Below are 15091 nucleotides of genomic sequence, written 5' to 3' on the forward strand. Positions count from 1 at the left end.
AACAGTCACGAGGAGCTGAAAAACGCTTTAAATGAAATGCAAAACAAAATGCAAACCACCACGGCTCGGATGGAAGAGGCAGAGGAGAGAATAGGTGAACTAGAAGATAAAGTTATGGAAAAAGAGGAAGCTGAGAAAAAGAGAGATAAAAAAATCCAGGAGTATGAGGGGAAAATTAGAGAACTAAGTGATACACTAAAAAGAAATAATATACGCATAATTGGTATCCCAGAGGAGGAAGAGAGAGGGAAAGGTGCTGAAGGGGTACTTGAAGAAATAATAGCTGAGAACTTCCCTGAACTGGGGAAGGAAAAAGGCATTGAAATCCAAGAGGCACAGAGAACTCCCTTCAGACGTAACTTGAATCGATCTTCTGCACGACATATCATAGTGAAACTGGCAAAATACAAGGATAAAGAGAAAATTCTGAAAGCAGCAAGGGGTAAACGTGCCCTCACATATAAAGGGAGACCTATAAGACTCGTGACTGATCTCTCTTTTGAAACTTGGCAGGCCAGAAAGAATTGGCACGAGATTTTCAGTGTGCTAGACAGAAAAAATATGCAGCCGAGAATCCTTTATCCAGCAAGTCTGTCATTTAGAATAGAAGGAGAGATAAAGGTCTTCCCAAACAAACAAAAACTGAAGGAATTTGTCACCACTAAACCAAAATTCCAGACTCAGAGGAAAAGCAGGTTTACCATAAATGACATGGATTGTACAAACCATCTAGGCACCTTTATTAATTAGGAAGCAGTTCAAGTGCCAAGTTCCTAGATGCCATCCAAGGGCTAATTGAAGACAGTTCTTCTAAAGGCCTTCTAAAGGCCTGAGGCCTGCTATGTTAATGATTTTCTGCACAGGTACCATGTTATCCCAATCCCAGATTACACAAATGTTCGTGTACAGGTGGGTTTCCCATTTGAAAAGCTTTTATTTTCCTATTTAAAGGTTTAAGCTACCTAAGGCTTATTTTTTCTATTTAAATATTAATAGTTGCCTCTTAGATAAGAAATTAATCTTGCTTTCTATTTTTCTAAACACTTCAGGTTTTCTACAAATTTTATTGTTTTTATAACTGGAAAATATACAAGAATATGACTTCCAGTGAAATAAAAATTTTATTTTTTAATTTTAAAATAAAAATTTGTGGGGCACGTATGTGGCTCAGTTGGTAAAGCATCTAACTCTTGATTTCAACTTCAGGTCATGATTACAGTTAGTGAGATCAAGTACCACATCGGGCTCTGTGCTGAGTGTGGAGCTCAGCTTAGGATTCTCTCTTTCCCTCTCTCCCTCTCAAAATAAATAAATAAACATTAAAAAAATTAATAATAAAATAAATATCTGTCTCAAAAACAATATTTATACTCTTACATATCCCTTCATATTGAAGTACTCTGTCAGCAACTTTATTCTCAAAGAAAATTTTTATATAAGTGTGAGTTAACGCTTTAACATCTGTGTTAACACCTGAGTAAAGAATATTAGTCTACAAAGAAGTAAATGTGTGGGGCACCTGTGTGGCTCAGTCAGTTAGGTGTCCGACTTCGGCTCAGGTCATGATCTCACTGTTTGCAAGTTCAAGCCCCTCATCGGGCTCTGTACTGACAGCTCAGAGCCTACAGCTCAGAGCCTGGAGCCTGCTTCAGAGTCTGTGCCTCACTCTCTCTCGGCCCCTCCCCTGCTCGCACTCTGTCTCTGTCTCTCTCAAAAATAAATAAACATAAAAAAAATTTTTTTAAAGAAGTAAATATGTATAAAACAATTCACCTGTGCTTGACTACCACAGACAATGCATACATGCTTAGAGTTAAAAAGAAGATGATTAACAGTAACCTTTGGCTCTCAGATGTGGAGGCCCTTTTTACACAAACAGGTTTGAGCAATGATGGAATGCAGAAAGGGTCACAGTGACCACCTGGCTGAACACAGGCCCATCAGTGACCCACCCGGAAATACCTATAATTCCTAACTGACCAGTGGGCTACTTATAACCAGACAGTTACCAAAAAAGGTAAAATTTCATACCTCACCTCCACTCCTTACAAGCAGCCCCCTCCCACTGTCTCATCGCAGACAGCCTCTCCTCTGCTGTCCTGCCCTCAGCTCCCATTCCATGTGTTCAGTAAACTTCTATCTCCTTTGTTCTGCTTCAGGTGAATTCTTCCACCTCAGGGGCCACTGGCTTCCACCCAATCATCACCCCACATTTGAGGGCCCCCATCTGATCAAGAGACCTCCCATTTAGGAGGCACCACATTTGATGCCCCCTCCACCCACATTTGGGGGAACCCTGCACGACGAGCCCTGCCAGTCTGGGACTCTCCTCAAATTCTCTTGGGAATCTCTCAGGACTTTCCCCGGGTGAACCAGCTCTACTGCTCTTTGGGGAACTGATGACCTCCGTCAGGGGTTACTCCTCATACAGGATTCAAAGCCCCAGGGAGAACCAGCCTGACGCCCTTGCCAGAAAGGGTGAGGGATTTCCCCTTTTGCCCTTCAGAGGGGAATCCCTCCCTCCCGCTCCTTTCTCTTTTCGACCCTTCAACAGTCTAACCCCTAGTACTCCTCAGATAACTGAAGGCCTCTGGCCAGGGCGGCTCTCCAGTGTGGTCTGAAGGTCTGAGGGGGAAAGCTAGGATTGTCCGAGCCTGGGAGAGTGAAGGACCTTTTTTCTCTGCTCTCTCATTCTGTCTCCTGAGGTCTGTTCCCAAAGTCTGACACAACTGGCAGGTTGCCCAGTCTGAATCCCCACACTGGACTGCATTGGGACCCTTTCCTGACACTGGCTGACTCTGAGCCGCTGCTTCTTTTGGCCTCCACCCTTTTCCTCTGTTCCTGCAGATCCAGCTGCCATCTTGATCTGTGGGCAAACATGTTCCCACGCATCTGCATGGGTCTGACCCAGACTGGCCAAACTGGTGTCTGGCTCTCCTTGTCTCCAGGGGACACACCACCAGGAAGTGCCATGCCATTTGCTGCAACCTCTTGGTAATACACACCAACACGGTGGGATACCCCAAGAGTTGGTCACCCTGTATTTGCCATGACTCCTCTCCATGGTGGGACACCACCTGAAGAGTCCATCCCCTCCTATTAGGTCTGGTCCTTTTTCAGGTCAGCCCGACGCCCTGACTAAAATCCAGACCATGAGTCCGAACTCCATTCTCTTTGGCAGAACACCCCTTTGGGAATCAGTAGCTGGTCTTTCCGACGATGGGACCTCTTCTCTTCCTTCTGACTCACTCTTGGGCTGTGTTCTTAAAAGCAGAAACAAATTGGATCCACAAGGCCTGATGTTTCTGGGCCTTAGTACAAACCCCCTTAGTACAAAACCATTAATTAGTACATATTAGTACAAACCCCTGATTAAGAGGTATGGCCCTTCCACAGAACGCTTTCGTATAATACTTTTTTCAGCTTGACCTCCTTTGCTAGAACTCTTCCAAATGGTTAGAAGTCCCATATCTTCCGACATCTTGGTCGGTTTCATGGCCCTAAATCAGCACCTTGACATAAGAGCCATTTGCAGAATGTGTTTGGCCAATAGCCAGTCGCTGCCTGACATATTGGATGCTGACTGCCTCACTGTGCTTCCTCCTAATAGGTATGGGGGCTTCTCCCTCATTCATTTCCCAAGTTAATGGCTATGATAATTTGGAGCCAACTGTCTCTGGTTAATCTATCTTTGAAGGGGACTTTAAGAAATATTCCCAAGCAGCTGCAGAAACTCCCTTTGTTTTGGGAAAGTTTCCTGTCTTCTCCCACCCCATGCGAACTGCCTCAATTTTCACCTGATGACAGGAAAACATGGCATCTGCAAATCTGTCCAAATTGAGAAGCCAAGCATTAGGACTGGGGAGTCCTTTTTCTCTGCCTTCTAGTGGCACCTCACCTCTTCTGCCTCTACCTCCTCCTGTTTCTGCACCACTTTGGGTTCAGCCTACCTAACTGGTTCCTATAGCATCCTCAGTGCCTCCAGCACCATTGGCTCCTCCTTCTATCCTTGCAGAGCCTGGATCCTGCTTCAGATTCTGTTGCCCTCTCTCTGCCCCTCCCCTGTTCATGCTCTGTCTCTCTCATTCTCTTTAAAATAAATAAACATTAAAAAAAAAATACTTTCTGGGGCGCCTGGGTGGCTTGGTCAGTTAAGCATCCGACTTCGGCTCAGGTCATGATCTCACGGTCCATGAGTTCGAGCACCGTGTCGGGCTCTGTGCTGACAGCTCAGAGCCTGGAGCCTGTTTCAGATTCTGTGTCTCCCTCTCTCTCTGCCCCTCCCCTGTTCATGCTCTGTCGCTCTCTGTCTCAAAAATAAACGTTAAAAAAAATACTTTCTAAGGTTTTAACAAACTTCTCCAGGTTTAAAACTATAAACTGAAATTTCTGACTAATTCGGCTTGTTTGCTTGGTATGTTATATTCTGGTAGAAAGTCATCACTCAAAATTCCTATTATTAAAGTATTTTGTGTCACAGAAAAAAACGAATTTTCTGTGTAGAAGCCAAGAGCACCCTTTTGGACTTAGACCACCCACTTCAGAGTTCCTCACCGGTGCCCCAGGTAAAAACTGACATGGGGACAAACTGATTGACTTTTAAGTGCACTGAAACATAATTCAGTATTTAAACTAATTGAAACTTTTATTCTACCAAGATTTACTGAAGGCCAAATAAGCTCATGTTATTCCTGTTTCAATTTGCTAGCAAAAACATGACTTAAAATAATGGTGAATTTTGTTTGTCTCAAAATTTTCATAGGTTAAGATAGCTTTAAAAGACTTTGATAACCTGAAATTGTAAAGTTCCACTTAGATGATAAATGGGATTGAATTCATTGGACTTCTAGGTCTTTTCCAAATAAGATAAAATACTAACACATTGATTACTAAACATGAGTTTTATCTGGTTTTGACTTCTTATTTCAGAAAAACTAAGACTATTTGGGTACGTTGGAAAACATGCTTTGTGCTTAATTGATTCATAAATTTGCGATTCAAAGAATCTTGGTGCAACAGTTCACAGCTCACAATTGGTTACTACTTAGTTTTCACTGGAGACTAAGGTTGCTAAGAGTTTACAATTCTGCTTTTCTCTCTGTTAAAAACACAAAGTTTCCTTGGATTGTTCATCGGCTCTTGATAAGAAAATGTAAACAAAGTTGTTTTCTCTTTTCTTTGCCCCGAAAAACCAGTTTCTATGTTTTGTCTTTATCAGGTCTTTAATGATCCATAATCCTACTTAGGCATGTGCTTTAAAACTTTCTAAGGTTTTAGAGGTGCCTGAGTGGTTCAGTCAGTTAAGCATCCAACTTAGGCTCAGGTCATGATCTCACAGGTTGTGAGTTCGAGCCCCGCATTGGGCTCTGTGCTGACAGCTCAGCTGGAGCCTACTTAGGATTCTGCGTCTCCCTCTCTCTTTCTGCCCCTCCCCTGCTCACGCTCTGTCTCCGTCTCTCTCAAAAATAAATAAACATTAAAAAAATAAATAAAAACTTTGTAAAGTTTTAACAAACTTCCCCAGGATTTAAAATTGTAAACTGAAGTCTGTGACTAATTCAGCTTGTTTACTTGATATGTTATATTCTGGGATAAGGACATCACTCAATATTCTGATTATTAAACTGTTTTGTGTCACAGACATAACCAAGTTTTCATGCCAACTGCATCATAATGAACTCTCACCAGATTGTTAACAATGTCTTTGTGATTTATAGTTATTGTTCTGATGCTCTTGCAAAATGAATTTTGTCTTCAAGGAGATTTATAAAAAGGGCTTTTGACAAATACAGGTATTTGACATCTTTAAGATCATAAAACTGAAATGGGTAAGAACCTCCAAACTAACTAAAAAGCTGCATTCTAACTGAACAAGAATTAGTAACATGGAACTAAGTGAATTAGGGAAAATTATTACAGTTTTTGTAACTCTTGTTTGAAACATTGCTGGTTCTGTAACGTTTGCTCTTCCAGATTAAGGAAACTTTCTCTTAAGATATCTATGACTTACAGAAATGTGGTATTCATTTGTAAACAAATTGAAGTATTTAATTTTTCTATCTGAACCCTTTGAAGTTCAAAAAGTCTCAGTGAGTATCCTTTCTTCCATGGTAATCATAGTCATTTGCATTAAGTTCAATAAGAATCTGTTCTCCTTTTAACAGGAAACCATTGGAAACACTAGTTCTTTTACCAAGGTTTAGACTGGAATGCCATATCTGAGAAAGACATGCATAGACTCAGATGACCAGACAGCTTTAAGGAACTGAGGTTGACTTTATGAAACACGGAGTCATAAAGTCCCTTGGAAATGTTGGCCTGATACCCTGCTTACAGAGTTCCCAGCAGCCTTACCAGGTGAGTAAAGAATGTCACTTCCTGGCAGGTGCAGGAACCTCAGGATACTTTGGGGACCTCAAAGAGGAAATCGCCCAAATCTATACGTATTGGAGGTATGTCTGATGACAAGTATTTGGCTTGGCTTCTGGCCTAGAGAGGCTGCTAACAGTTCAATTGAGATTCCTCATGAAAAGTTCCAGCGAAGGGGCGCCTGGGTGGCGCAGTCGGTTAAGCGTCCGACTTCAGCCAGGTCACGATCTCGCGGTCCGTGAGTTAGAGCCCCGCGTCAGGCTCTGGGATGATGGCTCAGAGCCTGGAGCCTGTTTCCGATTCTGTGTCTCCCTCTCTCTCTGCCCCTCCCCCGTTCATGCTATGTCTCTCTCTGTCCCAAAAAAAATAAATAAACGTTGAAAAAAAAAAGTTTAAAAAAAAAAAAAGTTCCAGCGAAGCAGATTTTAAAAGATCTATAAGGCCGATTGCTATTCTTCCTGGGCTTGCATAAACAATTAGGCCAAGGGGCGCCTGGGTGGTTCAGTCAGTTAAGCATCGGACTCTTGGTTTCAGCTCAGGTCATGATATTAGGTATGTATATCTAATATGTTGAGACATTGTAAGACAGCCAGTTGGTTAGGCCTGTACATACAGGGGTTGAACCACAGGAAAGATCCCCAAAAGTATAAATCTGGGAGTATGTATATTATAGCTGCCCAATTGCCACCTTTCCCTGAGAAAGGCAGAAAAAAGTTAATCTTCCTAATGTAAGCAAATTTTCCTTAGGAAGAAAAGGGAAGGTCTCTGAGTTCTTACCCTTTGGAATGTAAATAAATGTCTCAGGGAGAGAAGATTAACTTTACAGAGGGAAAGATTAATTTTACAGCTTTACAATCTCAATCCTGAATGTCTCCAAGGCTCAGAGTTTTATACCTCTTTGAAATAGAAACATAAACTTCCTGGGAATTCTCTAACAATCTAATCTCTTAACAATCATTTAATTTCCAAACCTTGCCCTTTAATCCAGGTTCTGGTTTTCTTGACTTAGAAAGCCGTGATCACGCAGAAAAATGAATATATACACTTCTTGGTAATACACAGTAAAACAAGCCAAAATATTCAATATTTTCAGCCCGCTTTCGCACTCTTTCTAGAGAGCCCTGGGAATTCCTCAGAGGTGCCTCAGATGCCTCTTTTCGGGGGAGTATTTAGAGGTGCATAGTGAGCAGGGCTCTGGAACCCCAATTCCTGCTTCAAGCACAGCCCATATGCTCTCATATTTGGGGTTTCCAATTATGTTTTTTAAAGATAAGACTCTACAAAAAACAAAACAAAACAAAAACTTGAAATCCACTGGAAGAAAAAAAAAAACACTGAAAAATCTTAAGCAACCTAAATAAAAATCCTGTCTTACAGAAACAGACATGGTTCCATTGACATTTTCGCTTAAATTTCCTTGGCTTGGTACTCTTACTTGCATTAATGTGAAACTTATAAAATACACAACACCACAAAATTAACCAATTATTTCTGGGGCTCCTCATATTGTTCACAGGTACTCAGAAAGTTCTTGATGTTCTGTCTGTTGATGTCCTATGTACACAATGCCACTTGAAAAAAGACACTAAGTGTCTTCCATGAAAGCACCAACCTATCCAGTACCCAATTTTCTAATGCTGATACTCCCTAAACAGGGCTGCAATTCTTTTTTTTTGGTGGGGGGGGGGTGGGTAGGGAGGGAACCAAACCTCTGTTGCTCACAAAATAAGAAGTGCCCTTTTCTCTCCACAGGACTCAGACTTCAGGGGGGCAACTACCATACTCTCATATCTATCATCCCAGTTCTTCACTTTTCTACTTCTCCTTTCCCTCATCTCTCTCCCCCTGAACTCACCGCCATACATTCGATACAAACAGATGCCTCAGACGGACCAGTTCAGGCACCCACATTGCAATTCCCATGCTAACACCTGAGAAGATTGTAGCTACACTTATAAAAAATCAGTATTTTTTTTTCAACGTTTATTTATTTTTGGGACAGAGAGAGACAGAGCATGAACGGGGGAGGGGCAGAGAGAGAGGGAGACACAGAATCGGAAACAGGCTCCAGGCTCCAAGCCATCAGCCCAGAGCCCGACGCAGGGCTCGAACCCACGGACCGCGAGATCGTGACCTGGCTGAAGCCGGACGCTTAACCGACTGCGCCACCCAGGCGCCCCTAAAAAATCAGTATTAAGGTTATACCTACTAATCTCTAAATCCAAAACAATATGCTACACGGCATTTCCAAAATTTTACATGTTTATTTATCTATTGCAGTTTCCAAAGCACAGACTAATAGTCAATTCATATATCTTTACGTAGGAAAAAAAATCTCCTGGGATTCAAGAAGCCTGAGTCTTCTAGTCGCACCTCTGTTTGTTATGTGAACTTAAGCAAGTCAACTTGACTTCTCTTGGGCTATTTCTCATCTCTAGAAAGGCAAATGGCCTATGCTCAGAAGTGATCCAAATGGAATATGGAGTTTTCATATAATTAAGAACTCTCCCACAATCCTCATATGTATCTGCAAACCTGGTGAAGGGTACATTGTCATGTGTAATCTACCTGTCAAACATTCTGCACTGTATTTCTTTCCTTTACTCATTTATTTTTTTTAACATTTGTTTATTTATTTATTTATTTTGAAAGAAAAAAGAGAGAGCGGGCTTGCATGTATGCATGAGGGAGATGGGCAGAAAGGAGAGAGAATCCCACGCAGGCTCAGTGCTATTAGCACAGAGCCTGACACAGGTCAGGCTCCCACGAACTGTGAGATCATGACCTGAGCCAAAACCAAGGGTCAGATGCTTAACTGAATGGGCCACCCAGGCACTCCTCCCACCCCATTTCTAATGCAAATGCATATGTGTAGAAGATAGCAAGACACCGCTACAGGGAAGATCATTCTAAAAGTGTAAGCCAAGTAAAAAGACAACATACGGTATTTTAATCAATTCTGCAAATCATTTGCCAGTAATAAAAAAATTAATAAAGGTAATTTTGGCCTCCAACACCCTCATTTTTCTGCTCCCTCTCCCCAAAAAGTAGATTGGTTAATTACATGACAGGTATCACTGACGATGTCATGACCGACCCAATCGTTTATTCAATAAATACCTGACTGCTCAATTACCAGGCATTAAGCTAAGCACCACAGACAAGGCACAAAAGCTAAATTTTGGGCCAAGATAGAAATACACAATAAAGTAGATAATCTGGGTCCTCATGCCTTCATTGTGTCACAAGGCCGTGATGGCATTATCCTGCCCTGATCGATTCTACAACTTGGGTCTAAAGGACAAATTTGGTGAACAGAACTTGCTCAGAATAAATAACAAAAAACAAAAACAACCATTTGTGTCTCCACTTCTCAAGAGGGATGGAAGCTGAGAAGACAGCACGCTCTTCAGCTAGCCATGTCACCGAGCAGTGACAGAGAGGCAGTGAGGAGTGACAGCTGCAAGGTGTACGGCCTGGAAAGCAGAGGTCCCCGCTACCCGTTAGGCTGTGATTTAATGAGTCCTAAAGTTCCTTAAGATTCTGTTTCCTGCGAGCTGATTTCAAGAGTCATGGTGGACTATCATTCCCAAATTCTGAGGGAGTAAAGAAAGTTCTTTAAAACGGTAGTCAATTTAAACTACATTTTCTAAATAAAATTCTGGGACAGGTGTCTGGTACAAAAGCGTGTTTTATTATACAGTAGGTGTCGTTCCTGAATTAGCACATTCGTCTTTATAACCAACAGTTCGTGAAACAGTCAAGATTTTAAAAGCTTCGGTCAAAGTTTGCTCTCTGAAAATCAGCATCTGCCTCGGAGCCGCCTCCCTAACCCGCTTCCATTTAACAAGAACAAGGAAGGGGCTGAAGTCCGTTATGAGTTACCACAGGCTCTCCCCCCAAGTTATGCAGAGATGTATTCTGAAATCCTTTCTGAAATGCGGCTGGGTGTACCTTTTTAAAGTTACTTAAACTCGGGGGACACAGGGAAGGGGGAAGGGGCAGAGGCGAGGCGTCCGCCCAGTACGATCGCGCAGGGGCGAACTCTCGGGCCCTCGACCGGGAAGCCGGGCAGGTGACCCCGGGGCGGCTGGGGGCGCGGGGCCAAGCCGGCCGCGGGGCCAACAAGCGAGGGCCCCGGGAGGCGGGAGAGGCCAAAGGGCGGGCTGCGGGGACAGGAGACACTTCAGGAAAGCGCGGGCGCTCTCTCCATGGCGCCGCCCGAAGGGGAGACAGGGGCTGGGTTCCCCTTCGCCGCCCGGACCGCGTCTCGGAGGGTACCTGACTGCGGGCGGCCGGTCCACAGCCCCCTCCCGCCGCCCGGGCCGAAGAGAAGGCGGGTTCTCCGCAGAGCCGCAACCCTCGCCAGCGTCGCCAGCATCGCGCGCCTCTCGGTTAGCCTAGGACCCTGAGTGAGGAAAGAGCACAGCGCGCGCGCCGTTCGCCGCCACTGGGGGCGCCCGCGAGCACACCAGGCCCCGCCCCCAACTGGGCAGCCCCCACTGGGCGGAGCTCCGTCGAAGTGCTCTGGATCCCTTGTCACTGCGTTCGGGAGTTGTCTAGTTAGTAGGTCCCGACCGCACACCGCAAAAGACGACAAAGCTCTTTGCTGGAGCCGAGGGTTCGGCCTTTCTTTTGTTTTTTTTATTTATCCTTCCTTTACTTCAATCCGCTCAATCTCCACCCAATTCAGTAATCCACGTACTGGCCTGTGCCTAGCGGAACACTTGTGACGCCGGAACCAATATGCTGTACTGCGCTGAAAGGCAGAGGACTGTTTTGCCGAAGGACCACCGAGTCTCTGAGAAGGGTTGGTCGGGACAGTTCCGGCGGGAGAACGCGGCAGTGAGGTCTTCGTCTTCATCTTCTGATATGCACCGACAGAATTTTCGACCCCCGACTCCTCCCTACCCCGGCGCGGGTGTAGGAGGTTGGGGTAGCGGGAGCAGCTTCCGGGGTACCCCGGGCGGAGGCGGACCGCGGCCGCCCTCCCCTCGGGACGGGTACGGGAGTCCGCACCACACGCCGCCGTACGGGCCCCGGTCTAGGCCCTACGGGAGCAGCCACTCTCCGCGACACGGCGGCAGCTTCCCGGGGGGCCGATTCGGGTCTCCGTCCCCTGGCGGCTACCCTGGCTCCTACTCCAAGTCCCCCGCGGGGTCCCAGCAGCAATTCGGCTACTCCCCAGGGCAGCAGCAGACCCACCCCCAGGTAATAATAGCCAGCGTTTGCCGAGCTCTTACTGTATGGCAGGCATGGTGCTAATAATCCCTTTACATGGATTATTTTGTTTAATCCTCTATGAGGTGAGATACTATTGTTGGCCCTGTTTTGCAGATGAGTAAACTGAGGCTGAGAGAAGTTAAGTAACTTTCTTTAGATTATCTTAAGTAATAGAGCTGTACTTTGTGTTTCTAGAGCCCTCCTGCTTTGAACTAGTACACTGCCATTCATACACAGATTTCCCTAATTCCCTCCCCTTTGCCAGGGACCTTGCCAGTTCGTGTGTGTAAATTATTCTCCGGGGGGGGGGGGGTGGGGACGAATGACTCACCAGCATAGAGTTCCTCTGAGTTACTGGGTTTTAGCCTGGTGCCATTTTCTTACTACCGGTACCTTTTTTAGGCGAGGGCGGCGGGAGGGGGTTAGGAGCTTCAAACGACACTGTCTCCTGCTCCAAGCCTTCTTAAAGGAAAATCGGTGATATTGGAAGTTTCCCATTCTCAGTAAGTGAATTCAGGAAGGCCCAGGGGGTATTTCTGATGTGTCTAGGGTTTCTGTCGTTTAAAACTTACATGGTTTTCTAATTTTCCTTATACTAAACCAACCTCACCCCCTTAGAGTCTGGTGCTTTATAAAGAGATAAAATTTCGTAGGATGTAAAGGTTCTAGAAATTTTGAAGGTGTAGGGTTAAAAAAAAAAGTTTTAATTTCAGAAAAAGATGAAAATTTTGAGGAAAAATTGAAATATAATTAATTTCTTATTTCATCACCAACTGATAGTTCTACAGAGTTACTACACTAGAAATCTAGAAGTATTTGAAGGTGACAGTTGGCATGGACTTATTAATACACAAGTATATCAAACTGGCTTAAATACTTTTAGGAACAAAAACACTAGATTAAAGGAAGAACCGACTTTGCAGTTGAACATGTTTGGGTTCAAAACACAATTTTTAACTAGCAATGCGATCCCCACTAGCTTTAAAAAAAAAAAGTGCCAATTATCTCTACTAAACATTTTTTTAACTGATGATTTTTTTTCTAAAGGGTTCTCCAAGGACATCTACACCATTTGGATCAGGGCGTGGTAGAGAAAAAAGAATGTCTAATGAGTTGGAAAGTTATTTCAAGCCTTCAATGCTTGAAGACCCTTGGGCTGGCCTAGAACCAGTATCTGTAGTGGATATTAACCAACAGTACAGCAATACTCAAACATTCACAGGCAAAAAAGGAAGATACTTTTGTTAACATTTCTGAAATTCACCGGGAAGCTTCTTGTGACAGGAACATCTTGGACAAAACTTTTACTTGTGTAATTAAGTTGAACCCTAAGATGGTGACTTTGAATAATTAGTTGGGTCTTCTTGGTATTTTTCATCATATCAAGTATTGTTGATAATAGAGAAAACATCCAGTAGAATAATTTGCAATATTTAGCTCTTTGGAAGTGCCTACCACATTTTAGAAGATTTACAGTTTCCAGATATTTAACGTTCATGATTATATAATGGACATTTGTCTTTTCAATGGTTTTTCCAATGTTTTAAAATAAAACATTTTGTCTTTCTAGATATATTGTGGTTTTGTCATATGCTAAAGAAGTGGAATTATCAAAATAATGCCTGTAATCACTTGCTTAGAATTCATAGATAAATATTTTGCATACTACTTTTGAAAATGAAATAAACCATCCTTTGAGCTGTAGATAGTTCTATATTTGTTCATAGGGAAAAAGGGTGAAGGAAGAGAACAGAAAAGAATTCTATTCATATTTATTACAACCATTGTTTGTGCATAGTTATGTAATGCTTTTGTAAAAATGCATTGAAACTTTATTGAAAGTCACAGAAACCCACTTACACTTAAGTAAAAGAGGGTATTTATTCTTTTTATACTCATTTAACTAGAAAGGGCAATGATAGACCTATTTCTTGTGTAGCTAGATTAAAGTGTTCTGTATCTGAATTTCTGAACATCTCTCAATATTACGGGGTCATCTTCTCTTGAGCCAAGGAAGATGGATACCAACAGTCTGAAATCACTTCCATTGTGAAGAGAACATTTCCTAATACCGTCCATCCCAAGAAAGACAAATTTGTCATGCCTGATTCATGATTCTATAGTCTTGAACCAATAATTATGCCCAAGGCAGTGAGGCCTTGAACTATTGACCTCCCCTATAACGAGACAGGGTCCCATAATCTTCAGCCCTGCTAGGCCTGCCTGGATTAGAATAGTGGTTTTCCAAAGGAAGGGGTGCTACGTGTATATACCTGTATTTCTCCGCAAATATTTAAATAAAGCTAAGTTTTCTAACATTCAGGCTTTTTAAATGTTTTGAGATCACAACACGATGAAGGTAGAGCTAGTTAAAATTCTTTTTAAACATCCCCAAAAAAGAAACATCTAAAAATGAAAAGGTCACACACCTATTTGAGCCATACTCTGTTCTGTTAGGTCTTTCGCAGAGGCAAAGAAGAAAATGAGAAGGGAAGGAGTTTAGCTTCACAACAGCCAGGACTGTTTGTACCAACTACTAGCTGATTCAGTTATTTAACTTCTCTATGCCTCAATTTTTTCATATGTAAAATGAAAATAGTACCCATGTCATAGAGGTATTGTGTTTGAGGATTCAATGGGTTTATATGTGTGCAACTCTTAGGCCAGAGCCTGGCACATAGTAAGCACTCAATAAATGGTAGCTATTACTTTCTCATTCACCCCTATAGAGCCTCAGCTCCTAGAATGATGTCTGGGAAATAGTAGGTGCTTAATAAATATTTGGTGAATGAATGTAGACCTTCTGATTATAACTACTATATTGCTCTGCCTTGTCTCCTCTATATAAAAGGGATAGTAAATTAGTAATTTTCCCCAATATTTTAAAGGAAATGTCTTTATTCTTTAACACATTGTCTTTCCAGATTATTTGAGGTCATGATGTGTGATGGAAATTAGAGCAAGTAGAATACTTACAAATCTTTTAATGAACTTTATAGGTAAGATATACTATCTTCAGGAAATGACATTTGGAAATAATTATTAAACCACCTCTTAGAGATCACTGGGTTATTGGCAAAGATGAAAAAGGAAGTCAGGAAGAATTTTGTGCCAATGTATTCATATCATATTTGGAAGATACACAAATTGTAACGGTTCCAATGGTTTATGTGCATTTTATTTCACTATAAGTGTAATGTTAAAAACTAAATGTAAAGTTTCTTTCTTGCCAAGTCCCCAACATCTACTTCCAGGGGTCTGACCTTTTCTGACTTTTCTTAAGAAAAACTTTTTTTTGTCCTCAGGAAGGGTACATTGCTATTTCGCTCTAGTTAGTAGTGTCTTCAGATATCCAAGTTCTTGCAACATTGATAATTTGGTTTGTTGCTATTATTAGCCTATCTTTGTTTAGCTGAATGAAAGGAACTGATCATTCTTTAAAATGAAAAATAATTGTTTTCTAGCGTTTCAAAATACACATTTTTGCCTCCGTAGAAAT

General features: G+C 42.5%; 2 protein-coding genes across 2 annotated transcripts in view; one reads left to right on the forward strand and one right to left on the reverse strand.

Moving 5' to 3' along the window:
• SUGCT (succinyl-CoA:glutarate-CoA transferase) overlaps positions 1-10750 on the reverse strand; it is a 330930-nt gene extending 320180 nt beyond the window's left edge. Inside the window, exon 1 of the mRNA XM_047095218.1 lies at positions 10651-10750. Coding sequence (XP_046951174.1) covers positions 10651-10750 — 100 coding nt within the window. The remainder of the gene's footprint in view (positions 1-10650) is intronic.
• A 164-nt stretch (positions 10751-10914) lies between these two features.
• Positions 10915-13161, forward strand: MPLKIP (M-phase specific PLK1 interacting protein). Its single transcript, XM_047096639.1, has 2 exons — positions 10915-11580; positions 12640-13161. The coding sequence occupies exons 1-2, from the start codon at positions 11116-11118 to the stop codon at positions 12838-12840; spliced, it is 666 nt and encodes a 221-aa protein (XP_046952595.1). The 5' UTR covers positions 10915-11115; the 3' UTR covers positions 12841-13161.
• The last annotated feature ends 1930 nt before the right edge of the window (positions 13162-15091 follow it).

This window comes from Lynx rufus, unplaced genomic scaffold (genome assembly GCF_022079265.1).
Source record: "Lynx rufus isolate CCGP_SWC_20201006 ecotype Redwood Valley unplaced genomic scaffold, mLynRuf1.p SCAF_4, whole genome shotgun sequence".
Taxonomy (NCBI): Eukaryota; Metazoa; Chordata; class Mammalia; order Carnivora; family Felidae; genus Lynx; species Lynx rufus.